Source organism: Rhodnius prolixus, unplaced genomic scaffold, assembly GCF_049639745.1.
Source record: "Rhodnius prolixus isolate KJV_2025 unplaced genomic scaffold, Rpr scaffold_8, whole genome shotgun sequence".
Lineage (NCBI taxonomy): Eukaryota > Metazoa > Arthropoda > Insecta > Hemiptera > Reduviidae > Rhodnius > Rhodnius prolixus.
This window is the reverse complement of record NW_027411593.1, coordinates 39,511,421-39,524,727: the sequence shown is the minus strand read 5'-3', so window position 1 is coordinate 39,524,727 and position 13,307 is coordinate 39,511,421. Positions and strand designations below refer to the sequence as shown.

General features: G+C 29.7%; 1 protein-coding gene across 2 annotated transcripts; it reads right to left on the bottom strand.

The window, feature by feature from the left end:
• Positions 1 to 75: 75 nt before the first annotated feature.
• On the bottom strand, positions 76 to 13,173 carry LOC141451461 (lipase maturation factor 2-like). Of its 2 annotated transcripts, none has more exons than XM_074122868.1 (12): positions 12,805 to 13,173; positions 12,529 to 12,709; positions 12,301 to 12,402; positions 10,321 to 10,559; positions 10,053 to 10,231; positions 7,956 to 8,061; positions 7,663 to 7,800; positions 6,576 to 6,781; positions 5,070 to 5,254; positions 4,701 to 4,976; positions 4,444 to 4,598; positions 76 to 3,180 (listed from the first exon to the last, which is right to left on the bottom strand). In XM_074122868.1, the coding sequence occupies exons 1-12, from the start codon at positions 12,896 to 12,898 to the stop codon at positions 3,017 to 3,019; spliced, it is 2,025 nt and encodes a 674-aa protein (XP_073978969.1). In that variant the 5' UTR covers positions 12,899 to 13,173; the 3' UTR covers positions 76 to 3,016. The 2 variants fall into 2 exon arrangements, with proteins under 2 accessions (XP_073978969.1, XP_073978970.1); XM_074122869.1 differs by having other exon boundaries at positions 7,663 to 7,797.
• Positions 13,174 to 13,307: the final 134 nt, after the last annotated feature.

The window sequence follows — 13,307 nt, the reverse complement described above, 5'->3', positions numbered from 1 at the left end:
TATAAATCAATAAATATATACTTATATACACGTTCATTACCAATAGTAAAAAAAACTAAAGGAATAAGCAATAAATTAGGCTCTCGAATTTATATTTATTGTGCCACTTAAGCTGTAATCAGAGTACAATAATGGCTTAAATGATAACAATGATAAATTCTTTCTTTTTCTTTTTAATATATTTTTAATTGTAAATCCTAGAAATTCACAAGTTAAAATCTCTCAAAGAAATAAGTTTCTTTTGAACTTACCATTACATGCAAGAAGAAACGTTATTTTCTTTAATGTATTTCTTTGTTTCTTATTATTTGAAGTTTGATGTACTCTCGTAAAAAAAGTAAAAAAAGAAAACAATAAAAATAAAAAAGAGGAATAAATTAAGAATTACTTTTAACAATTATAAACAACAATTAACACTCACAAAAGTATACAATATTGCGTTTTTTTTTTGTTTTTTTTTAATTCAAGAGTTCACTAAAATCTACTATTAGTTACAATCTTCTTTATAAATTTAATTCATCATTATTAATATTATTAGTTTTGTGATGTAATATTAATTATTTTACTTAATTCCTACATTAATCGCTTCACAGATCACTTTAAAGATTATATGTAGCAGTTTTCACTTTAATAATCAAATTTGGTCTTGTTAATTAATACAACCAACCAAATCGTTTTACATAGTTAGGGCCGCTCGTTTATTATTTTTAATTATTAATACATATTTATAATATTCAAATAATAAAAAATTAAACTATATTGTATAAAAATTAAACAAAGCTATAGATTTTTTTTTATATAAACATGATAGAAAATTTTAAATACTTTAAGCTCGCACAAAGTTAGTATGCGGCGATATCTAGTTCTTATACTCATATATTTTTTTGATGGTGCAATTTTTTGTCAATGTGAACAAATTTTCAAATTTACATTTAACAAATGTAAATTAGCTAAAAGATTATTAACATTAAGTTGGATAAGTAGATTTCATTGATTTTATTCGGATTCGTTTTTTTCCTTCAACTTCTGAAATCGGGGCCTCAGTTTATTCTACAGATTTTGAATTCCCTTAGTATCTGTTGCTACATTTCTCCAACTACTTGAAGTAAGATTTGTGAAATATGGTTACTATATGATGGCAGAAATATGGAAAATGAAGTGGTTTAAAACGATGTGAGGAGCATTGTTTGACTCTAGGAAACCAATTTTATCACTTAACATAAATCTTTCGACAAGAATATAATTTCTTTCATTTTAAGTGTTATTGGTAGGGTTGAATAAACTCTATTTAACGAGGAGGTGTTCAGATTAGAGCGCGAACTTTAATAACAATTTGGGCTAGAGAGTCGATGAGACAACGGAAATGCTTTTAGCTATGTTCGCTTTTTCAGTTTTTAATCTTAATTTAATGTTCTACGCTGACTACTCACTTTACTACTATTTTATCGTTTGAGACGGACTATTTCTTTGTTTTTACATTAAACTAATGTACCAATTACTGAAGATGGATAAAAATCAATGTTAGCAGAATTAGAATACGTGGGTATTGACCAACCAGCCTACACCGCAGAACTCAGGAGGTCCATGTATGGTTGTTTTTCCCCCTAGTTAGTGTAAAATTTGGGTTAAATTAATCATACTTTTTCCAACTTTTTTTGTGTAAAAATTAGATGTCTGGAGAGATAGACTGAAAGATTGAAGGCACGAGGTTTACTTAAAACTCTCAGCCAAATTAAGAAGAGAAAAGATAAACTTGCAGACCGATAAAATCTCATCGATCTTATGGATCTATTAAACTGACAACACATCGTAAGTGCACAGGAATCTATTACTACTTCAAAATAAATACAGAAATAAAAAGTTACATGAAACAAAAGAAAAAAATTAATACAAATAAAACGAGAACGTAAACAAGTTTTTAGGTTACTACAAAAAATTGTAATAATTTAAAAGTCGCATTATAGCGATGCCATTTAAAAATGTTCTTTTGAAGTTTCCCCGTGGATTCATATTTTTTAACTTTCATAATCATAATGTACGTAATTCATATTGTTTTGTAGTGACATACAAATTAATTATCGATGACTAGTTCGTGCATCATTTCATTGATTCTTATTAGAATATGTTAGTTTTAATTTTTATAACAATAAGGCAATATTTAATTGTGCGTGCCCTCAAAAAATTAAATCAGTGTAACTTAGTTTTTTTCTGAAACAAAATAAACTTTACAATATTATTATTTTTTCATAGGCTACAGAATGTTATGAAATCAGCAGATAGAATTTATTTAAAAGAAAACAAATAGTATATATTTTATGCTACAATTGAGAGACTGGCACATACAAAAATTAAAAATAAAATAAATTTATCAACAGATTTCAAGTAGAAAGTCTTTTGGAAAACAGTCTTGAAAATACTGGAAATATATAATATATTCAAATGTATATTACAAAAATTTACTAAATGCGACTTAGTATAAACTTTTTTTTTAAGGAAAATGAAAGTCTTAAATCATTAATAAATTAATTTTTTACAATATTTTCTTTCATTTATTCTAAATCATTATTATTTGTTTAATGCTTTGCGTAATAAATTAATAAAATATCAATAGAATGGGGACCACAAAATGAAAGTGAAAATTAACGAAAAAATATTCCAATAATTTTTTTTTTTGTTTAGTTAGGAATTGTACCTATATTTTTAGATTGGAAACTGTACGAAGAATCTATTTTTAATGAACTCAAACATGCTAAACAGTTATTAATAAAAAACATTTTTTTTTTTTTTGCCGCCAAATCATTTCATTTTCTTCTCTTTTAAAATAATATTAATAATAAATAAGTTACTGAAACATTTGCTTCAATAATTATGACCAATGACCTGAAAACTTCAATTATCACCGGAATAAGGGGGTAATATGATTTCAAATAACCATGTTGTAATTATTACTTATTAGAAAAAAGTAACATAAATTTGTATTTTATTATTATTTTTGAACTTGATTTTTCCTCAATTTTTACTTATTCTTCTTTTTTGATTTTTGTTGTTGCTGTTTACCTTGTCCAGACGATGTTGGCGTCAGTGATCCGAACATTATCATAGCTAAACAAGTTATTACTAGTGATAAGTGAAGATATGTTGGTTCCATTGCTGCAAATACAGATCTGACTCCATTCAAATCTACGAAATAGAACAACTGTACAGTTGAAGCAGAAAAAAGTAATCAATTAAGTTAATTAAAATATGTGGGAGTCTAGATTAGGGCAAGCTGAAATTCTTGGCTTTCACAGGTTGGTACTGCTTTAAATGATAATTTGTCTTTGTTATGTTAGTGAACATAACGTATCCAATAATGTACGCCAGTGATTAAGATTTATCAGTTGAATGGTTCTTTTATATTGCTTTTTCAATTTTAGACATATTCAGTTAAATTGTAACCACAATTTCGTTGAAATGCATGAAGAAAATATCCTTCGTTTTGAGCGGTTCGTCGCCAAAGAAAATAAATCTGATGGTGAAAGATACTGCCATTTAATTTGATGAAATGAGTGACACTTCTCTTATAGATGATCCACTTTAACATGGTGCAAAACTACCACAGGTGAAAACATTAAAAAGGTATGAAAAAGATATTGGACAATCAGCGATAAACGGTTACAAGACAGCTGAATACGAGGTCGCTAGATCAAAGAATACATCAATAATTAAAAATATGAGTAAACGTTTGCAGAATATGTTTCATATTTATAATTACTAACAAAAAAAATATGCGAATTTTAGATTAAAAAAAAGAAAAAAAAATACTGGTTTTGTGATTCGATTTTCTTGATGAGACGAAGCTTCATCAATACATTACAAAAATAAAATACCTGCTACAACAAAAGGAGAAAACTGTGGCTCATCAATAAAAATGTTCATATCAATTTCTTTGCCGACTAGGCCAGAGTTTCTACAGATTGCAAAAGATTATTATTTTTAAAAGTTATCTTGTAAAGGAGAAAACAATAACTGGCGATCACTAAGAAGTCCTTTGAGCCAACTGATTGAAAAAAAGGAGCCTGTAGGAGAAAAAAATGTTCTGGAAATTGACACGTTCCGTAATTTGGAAATTGGAAACTGAGATTCAAAGAACGAATTGTTAGAACATTCACTCTATTTCCTAGATTGGCGCCCACTAGCCAGCACAACAGATACAACAATAGAATACAAATTATATCCTGCCATGTAAGTAAATAAAAAAGCCGTTTTGTAAAAGAAAGCAAAAGTATTAATAAATGAAACAAGAACTAGTTAAAAGCGACAGTCTCGAAAGTTTGGTATGAAAAACTGTTTCAATCTAAGCGCACATTAAACCGAAGTGAGCTTTTGTGTGTATGGCTCGCGACAAACGCGTTGCCTTTTACCTGTATCAAAAAATGAGAAGTAATAAAATAAAAAACTCACAATCAATGAAAATAGATGATAGCTGGCTCTTCTTTCTTTTGTCATCTTGCAAAATTTTCAAATTTCTAAGGTAATCTAATAATGGTGGATGTTCCTTAGAAAATATTGGAAAATATTCTCCGACTTTCTTCCGGGTCCAAGTAGCTGGTTTGTCCCTTTTTAATTATAACATTTTTATAGAAGAAAATAGAAATTAACTGAGACCAATTTTAAAAAATATGGCTTGAAAATTCCATTAAAAGAGTTAACTAATTTACCTAGATTTCCAAGGTGTATAGCTATAATGATAAAGGCTGGCTGTAATATATCTTGGAGGTTTAACTGGAAATGGATTTCTCTGTACATCCATCAAAGCTAGTACTTCTTTACTACCAGTCAACAGACGATAAGTCAACGACATTATCCAAGAATTCTGATGGTAAGTTCCTAATGAGGCAAACCACATTTGCCAATCCAATCTTGGTGTATGTGGAGCGACGAATGGTAAAGTTGTATTAACATCTCCAGGTTTATATTTAAAATGGTACTCAACCCTGAAAAATGTAATTTTACAATGCTTCTTTATGTTCTTTGGAAAAATATGTAGGAATGGATTACTTAGGCGACATATTAGACAAATTCTTTACCATGGTCCTTCCAAATTGTTGGCACCCTCTATTATTACTTCTGGTCGACCACCAACTCCAGTCATCCTTCTAAACAATCCATATGAATTCGTCAGATGTAAGTGAGAAAGTTTGTTATGGAACTGTCTTATTTCTGGATGAACAGTTGTATTTTCCGTAGCCGGATGTAAATTTGAAAAGGGTACCTAAAGCGTAATAAAAAAAACAGTTGTATTTGGTAAAATAACATCAGTTCACATGAATAAAGAAATCAGGGATCACGGAAACAAATATTTAGTATAGTTTTCTGATTATACATGATTTGGCAATAATAGAATGGAATCGAGACCAAATCATTTTACTAATATTTTCCGACGAAATAGCTTTCCAGTTTTGGAAAACAAAACACATTTAAGCTAAATTTTAATTAATACGCTCCTCTCTGTAAGGTAACCCGAGTTAATGGCAATCATCAGGAGATACAGGATTGCCACAAACGAGATAGAGAAGGAAAGTCTAACCCATGTTTTGAACATTATTCCAATAATATGCTGCTTGTGGTGCGTCGCCATCACCAAATCAAAAGAATTAATTAATTAATTTACTGCGATACAAGATGGTGTTACTTGCTGCAACGGTTCTCCAAAGTAAGATGTGATGGTAAAGTTGCCTCTGCAGTGAGAAAGATTTATAATTAATTAATTAATCAACGATCCATCACAATTCTACGTGAAATCAATGTTTGAACATGATACAAAACATGAAAGAAAAAAGGCCATCAAAGCAAAAAGCTAAGTATTTGGGGGCAAGTGGTTTCTTCGACGGAGCCGATATTGTCTAAGTATAACTGTTTGTTGTAAAACGATGAGTTGATCATTGATTCGTCTAACGCACTATAATATGCTTTAATATCCCCCCAGTCCATTAATTTGAATATCTCTAAATTTGTTTCATTATCGACAATGCCTTATGGGTAGGCTAGTATGTGCTATTTACATACATTTATTTGCTTTGATTGGTTTAATCAAGAGTAAATTGTTCTGACTGGACCCCTCTATGATAATGAGATATAGCTGAGACAGTTGTTTTTTTTTTTGCATCGCTCAATAAAGTTAAGTAGCCCCATTTATTTTTGTATTTTCTTCAGTAAGATTTTTCTATAGTAATTTCTAACAATCACTCTTTCAAAATGGCACTTCGAAAATGAATTTTCTCCAGCCTATCCTAAAATTCTATTTATTATTAGAGTACAGAGAAACAACATAAATAGGTTTTAAATTACAAAACAAAAAAGTTTTGATAATTAAAACTAAAATCAATTCAAAATTAAAGTATACAGGATAAATAATACCAACAGTGAGAGAAAATAATAATAATAAAAAAATTATGTGATTGAAGTTAGAAAAATAGATTAAAAACAAAAAAAAACACTGGCAAATCTGCCGTTACCTCTGCACTATAGAGGTTTATCTAAAACATTGTTGTCAAAGAACTCTATAATACGGAAATGATTTAAGTGGTACTTACAAGAGAATCTGAAAACAGGGCAAGAGCTGTAAAAATGTAGAACAACGTGCTGAAAAGTGACATCACTTTGGAAACCGTCGTCCCTGTCTGTGAAAAGACCAATGCCAATGATCTCAGGCAAGTAAATGCCAAAGAACAAAAAGCTAATGCGGCCAATATCGGTACTGCTCTTCCTAAGGAGACATCGAAATCACTTGGCTTGAAACCTTAAAAAAAACAAAACAAAAAAAAAGTGGAAAAGGTAAATTAGAATTCCAAAAAGATAAAAAAAATTAGGTTAAAATATACCGACTTTCTCTTACTGCGTTTTTTCAATGAACAAGAATTTACTTCAATGTATAATTTCTACAACACAATTATACATTTGAGTCCCCTTAAAAATTGCGAAAAAGTTTCGAAACCAAAATATAAACTAAAAATGAACTTTGATACAGCCTAACGTCACAGACGTAGAAACTTGTCCGCTGCAATTTCTCATTTCATTATATAATTTAAAATAACGGAATTCTTCCCTCCCTAGAAATAGTAGTTGGAAAACGAGCCAACTTTGCAGGCTGTACTTTCAATCAACTTAGCCTCTGAGTAGCTCCCAATAAATGAAATGAACTTTGTATTAGATACATGATTACATAAGGGTAGCAAACTCAGGCTGAAAGCTATTGCTATTTTCGATTTTAATTTTTTTATTTTTCTAGGAAGTCAAAAAGGTTCCACTTGAACTTGGGCGAAAATTAATATAACGTGCATTACGCCTATCACCAATTTCTTTCTTTGTTAACATTTATATGAATATTGATTTTAAGGGTTCTGGGTGAGCCTCGATGTCACTTTTCCTTGGAAATGCTATTTTGCAGTATAACAAGTGAATTTCTACATTAATGACGTCAACTATCCTTTTATTATAAATTCTCAGCTTAAAGCAAATTTACGTAAATTGCGGAAACAAAAATTGTGTGACTGTTTTCATCTCATTTTGTGAATTCATAATATTAAACAAAACTGCATGTCAAATAAGAACTGACATTTAAAAATATGGCATACAGTTTTATTTATAGTAATTTAAGGAGGTGATTAAAATTTTACTCACTGATCTTCGATTCAATTATTCCAGCGGGGGTAATTTTGATACCATATAATTTGATAAATGCAAAAATGACTACAGTGTAGATGATAATTGTAGCTAGATATTTGCTAAAACGTTTAAGGGCAGTAGATTTCTTTCCTTCTGAAACAATTAGGTGAAAATCACATAATCAATTATGAAAACACTTAAGTAAATAGAAACTTAAGGTCAAATTGCTCTTAAATGCAAATAAAAAAATAGAAGGCAAAAACCTTAACCATTTTTAAATCTCATTATTCAAATATACTATTACTAACCTCCGTAAAAGAAATCATCATCCAATAGTGAAAAACAAAGAGCAAATATCAGAAAATTGAAGAAATTATAGTTTCCACTAATTATAATCATCAGCTGGAGAAAAACCTGAACAAATGTTTGTTAGTAGAAAAGCAAATCAAACACAAATCAAGTTAATTAATTTTTTTTATTATTAAACGGTTTTCTTAAACTTTCTACGTAGCTAAATCATTAAAAAAAAAGAAGTAAAAACTTCTCTTTTGGCAGAAACTGTCAATTAGCAGATAACGTTTATGTCCTAATAGGCATAAATTAAAATAAAAGTCAAATCACACTAAAAAATAACTACGCCATTTGTAGTTTTCACTACGAGTGGGAATTATTCGTTCAACAAGTACATATACGGCAATCTCACATGAAGTCAATTCGTGCAAGTTAAGGCAGAAAATGCGACCAACGAAACAGTAGCCAATTTAATAGGTTTGAAAATTTGAATTTATTTTTAATTTCTCTTTTCTTCTACGAAGGAGAGAAGATATTGATTTTTAGTTTTCACTGAAAATATCAGTATTGAGATACCTCGAATTTGAAAAAGGGGTTTTTACAAATTGGTTCATTTCTCTTTCTTTCTTGTGTGCGTGTAAGCATCTACCGAAACTCAAAAAGAAAAAAATCATAAAAATTCAAATACGATATTTAACTAATAAGAGATATTGGAGCTAACAGAGGTATTGGTCAAAATCAGTCAACCGAAAGATGCACATTACCAAATAGATTTTTCTTTTTCAGTTCATTTTAGTTTTTTTTTTTTTAGTTTATTCTGTTTATCGTTGCCCTGTCGAAGTTCTGCAACCAAATTAAAACATTTTTCCGGGAATCACATTCTAATAAGGAGAATTAGAAAATTAAGAGTTTAAAGAAAATTTCTCTGCCGAAAGTAGAACTTTATTATAGGAATTTTCTCTTGAATGATTTTAGGAGATATATATATTCCAAAATCTATAACTTTTATCCTAATAATTTTCAGGAAACTTGAAGGAGGATCATTTTAGCGAAAAGATTAGTTTTATAAACTATATAATAATGAGAAGTAAATTTGCTTCAAAAATTCTGATTTTGAAGAAAATATATAGGTAAAAAAAAAGTCATTTCAGAGTTCGCACGATTTTTTTTTGTTCATTACGTAGGAGCATCATTGCAGCTTTCGTTATTATTTAGTTCTCTATGAATAACTTATAGAAATTAGATTTATATTAAAAGTTCGCTAAAGTGATCGCCAAGTGTTGGGGTTTTCAATCGGGTTAGATAAGGACCTTGTCATATACAGACAGTGAAATAATAATAAAAATAATATTCTGTGTTATGCGAAAAAAAAACAAAAAAACTACTCAATGTTCCTAGGAATTGACATATTTTTATTGAGCTGTATTAGTATTAAGAGGTGGATATCTTTACAACTGTGGACAGTATGGATGAACAGTTTCATTTTCTAAAAATAACACAGCACACCCTAAATTGGTTTCTTTTAGACTGAGACATGTTCCAGATGCAATTATTGGGATCCATCGTTTTTACTTTTAATTTTTTTTATTTTTCTTCTTAAACTTCTTGTCGTAAAATGAAATTTGTTTTCGTATCAAGATATCAATATAAGGTATTTAATAGAAATACATATTTTAAGCTCCATTAAATAAAAAAAAGGTTTTTAAAAATTGGTCTGTAACTGCACTTGTGTTTCTATAACTCCAAAAGGAAAAAAATCATAGGTTCAAATTTGGGTTTAGCGCCCTTTTCAATAAAATGTTTTTCACATAACCGGGTGAGAATCCACAAGATTTTTTTTTCTTTCAAACGGCGTTAATACTGCATGACTTTTCTGGTAAAAGCATGAATGAAGAATTGAAAAAAAAAATTAATTAATTAATAAAATAAAACATATTAAAACTGTCCAGTAGGACAGTTGTATAAGGGTTGTATAAATATGCGCTAACATGACAAGTTTGCTCAATTAAGGAATTTTTGAAAAACTTTTGTTTTCAAACCATTTTTTTCTTTCAATCAAACTTTCAGCATAACTAAAAATGACTGCAAATAAACACTATGATAAAGTTCAATACCTGTATAAAAAACGCTGTTGTTCTCACTCCTTTGATTGGACAAAAGAATAATGGCGAAACAAAAATTTCCGCAAAAAAAGAATATGCCAATCCTAATTTGAGTATCCACAAGGGTAAATGATGAAAGTACCAAGCGATTGGAGTTGGAATAACCATCGATTCAAAATGTACATTCAACGCTGTTAAAGTTAAAAATACATATATATTAAAATAAATACAAATCACAAAATTATTAAGTCACAAAGAAGCTAAAAAATTTAAAACTTACCAGTCAAACTCCACCATGTTGGACATCCGCTTGTCAGCTTAACCACAGCATTTGAAAACATAAGTCTGAACAAAAGCCATCTGACTAGCCAAAAATTTATGTAATCTGCAGGTGATGAAGCATTACTAATTGCCGCTTGTTTCTTACTTCCACCACTACTGCTGCTTGCGGAGCTCCCTTTTTGTCGCCACGGAGATAACAGTAAGCACAAGAATCCAGTCTCCAGTAACAATATGTCCCTGAAAATCGGATTTAGGACTCTAAATTAATCAAGACCTTAAATCGAATATGAAAGGACAAGTGGCCTTGACACTCCTTTAGTGACCTTGCGTATCCAATCCTAGAAAAAACAAAAAAGCAATTCCGCTGGCAAGGCCTACCTGTAACATCATGGACGAGTGCTACTAATTGGGCTTGCGAATGACCTTCATTAGCACAATCTGGCTCTGCACCACTCACTTAACTCACGCTAACACCCTGGACAGGGCTAGCTGAAAACCCTCTGTTGAATTTTCCTGAAGTCTTAATTTGGTTTAACTTTGTAACAAATGACAAGGAGTGGGAGAAGTGGTCTGCTTTTTTTCCTTAAAATTCTGAGGAGAACCCACATCTGGAAGTATTAGATAGGGGGGAGTATTAGTTTTTGTCTTTGCATAGAGGCTTTAAAAAATAGCTCTTTTTCTCTCTACATGGAATGAAAATTATAAGGACCATGCATGTAGAATGAATGTTTTGGAATTCTTGAATAAAACTTAATTTCAATTAATTTAGGGATTTATCTATCTATCAACAAAACGGTTGGTAAGATAGAGTATTGAAAAAAGGATAATTTTCAAATTAATTTAAATTAAGTGTTCTACTAATGCACAAAGTTACAAAATTTACCGACGATAAATCTGAGCGTCTTATTTATGGCACCAATTTAAAAGGTTACATGTTCATCAACTTCCACTTAGATAAGGACCTTTCGCTTTTTCATAAAATTTTAGTTTAGGGGGGGACTTTTAGTTCGCTGCGATGACGATGCCTTCAAAAGCAGTTTTCTCACAATGAATAAGTCAACTAACAGAAAACTTTTGAAGCTGGAAAAATGTAAATTTGAATAAAACTGTAAAGAAAGTCGTGTGGACATCTATACCAAACGTTTTGTAATTAAAGATGTAGGTTATAAATCTTTCTGAGATTTATAATTACTTCTCCTCTAAGATTAAGTATTACGCATTTAGATTAAAATTATTTATTTGACCTTCTTTCATTAATATAAAGTGGTTGGAAGGAATTATCCATTTACGACTTGAGAGGGGCGATAAAGTGCACTAAAAACATGCCACAAGAAAACCAACCTAAATGTTTGGAAGAGATCCGCATCTACTTATTCATCAAAATATGCATCATTAAATTATGTAACTAGAATAACTGAAGAACTTAATAAATAAATTATATTTTTGCCATCAAAACTAATTAAAAATGAAAAAATCCATAGTTTTTAATACATGAAAATGTTAATATAAGGAAATTAAAAGATAACACTAAATTAAGTAGCAAAATTTTTCTAATTGTTTTCTAATAAAATTATTTTTAAAAAAAATTAAAGAAAAGCATAACAATTTAAAACGATGAATAACCTAGAAGATAAAGTAGAGGTCAAGGATACCTTTATTCCCTCCCAGTTTATCTCATAAATCTTAAAATTAAAATATTTTATTTATATTCCTAGTTTAAGTATTAAGAAAAATAATAATATCTAAAAAGTGTTCAATGACGTTAAAGGAAAGAACAATTTAGATTTATTAATAGAAGAGGTTTTAAATTACAATTCAAACAATAAGTATCGGATAACAACGAAACCGGTTTCCAGTATTACTTTAGTATTAATACTCACCTTAGATTCATGAAAAAGAAGGGAAAATTAATACCTTTTTTTAAAAACTAACCAAAACAATTGCATAACACGTTTTATTAAATAAAAAACATACTAACCATTGAAACCACATAAAAATTTGTCCAACTTGATAAAGTGAATAATATAAAGACCAAAGGGCAGCAAATATTGGTTTGGTGCAACATTTCTGAGATACGAATCTAGTAAAAAAGAAAAAAAAATCTCAGATAATATGAAGGAAATAGTCTTTAACTCTAGTATTTTAAATTTGGAAAGCCAAGGAATAATGTACTATTCACTGAGAAAGTAGTTTATGATTAGTTTACCCAGATAAGGACAGGAACATTCCCAAAAGTGCCAATAAGTCCATCATGTGTTCCGTATCTAGACCTAAATAAGAAGCAAACCATAAAAGAGTAGGTTTCTTCTGAAGTTTGGCAGCAAAATCGGTTTCTTTGATGTCCATCTGAGTTCTTGCAGGAAGAATTCCATTTTCTCCATACAGGCCTTTAAAAGACAAGAATGTTAAATACGTATTGTTTTAATATATAAACTCAACTATATGCATTTATTGTATAAAACAAACAAATAACTATATTTACCAGGAATTTGAATATAAAACGACGTAAAGGCAAATAGGTATATTAGGTTAATGCATCTTAGAAAGAGGTTACGTGAATATCGGATTTCGGCCATAGTAGACTCAAGTATTTTACTATCTAATATAAATTCATCAAAGAACTACAATTTCTAAATGGTAACAACTTTTAGCGGTTAATACTTTCTGCAAACATTACTAAAATATATAAACTGTAACCCGAAAGTGACGCTCCCACCAGTACGCGTACCGAACACCGCAGATAATCAGATTCAGATATTCCTAAACTTCTAACTTACAAACGCGCAGGCACAAATTTACCAACCCACATCAACTTACAGAGAGGCTTGTTACCCAGACCAGCCTCACCAGAACTATAACCACTGCCATCTATATTAATAACTTTAGAATATTAATTTATTGTTACTACTACAAATGTTTTTTATAATTTATTAGCATAAAAAATAATTCCATAATATTTTTACAAATTGATAATTTACTCTTAAA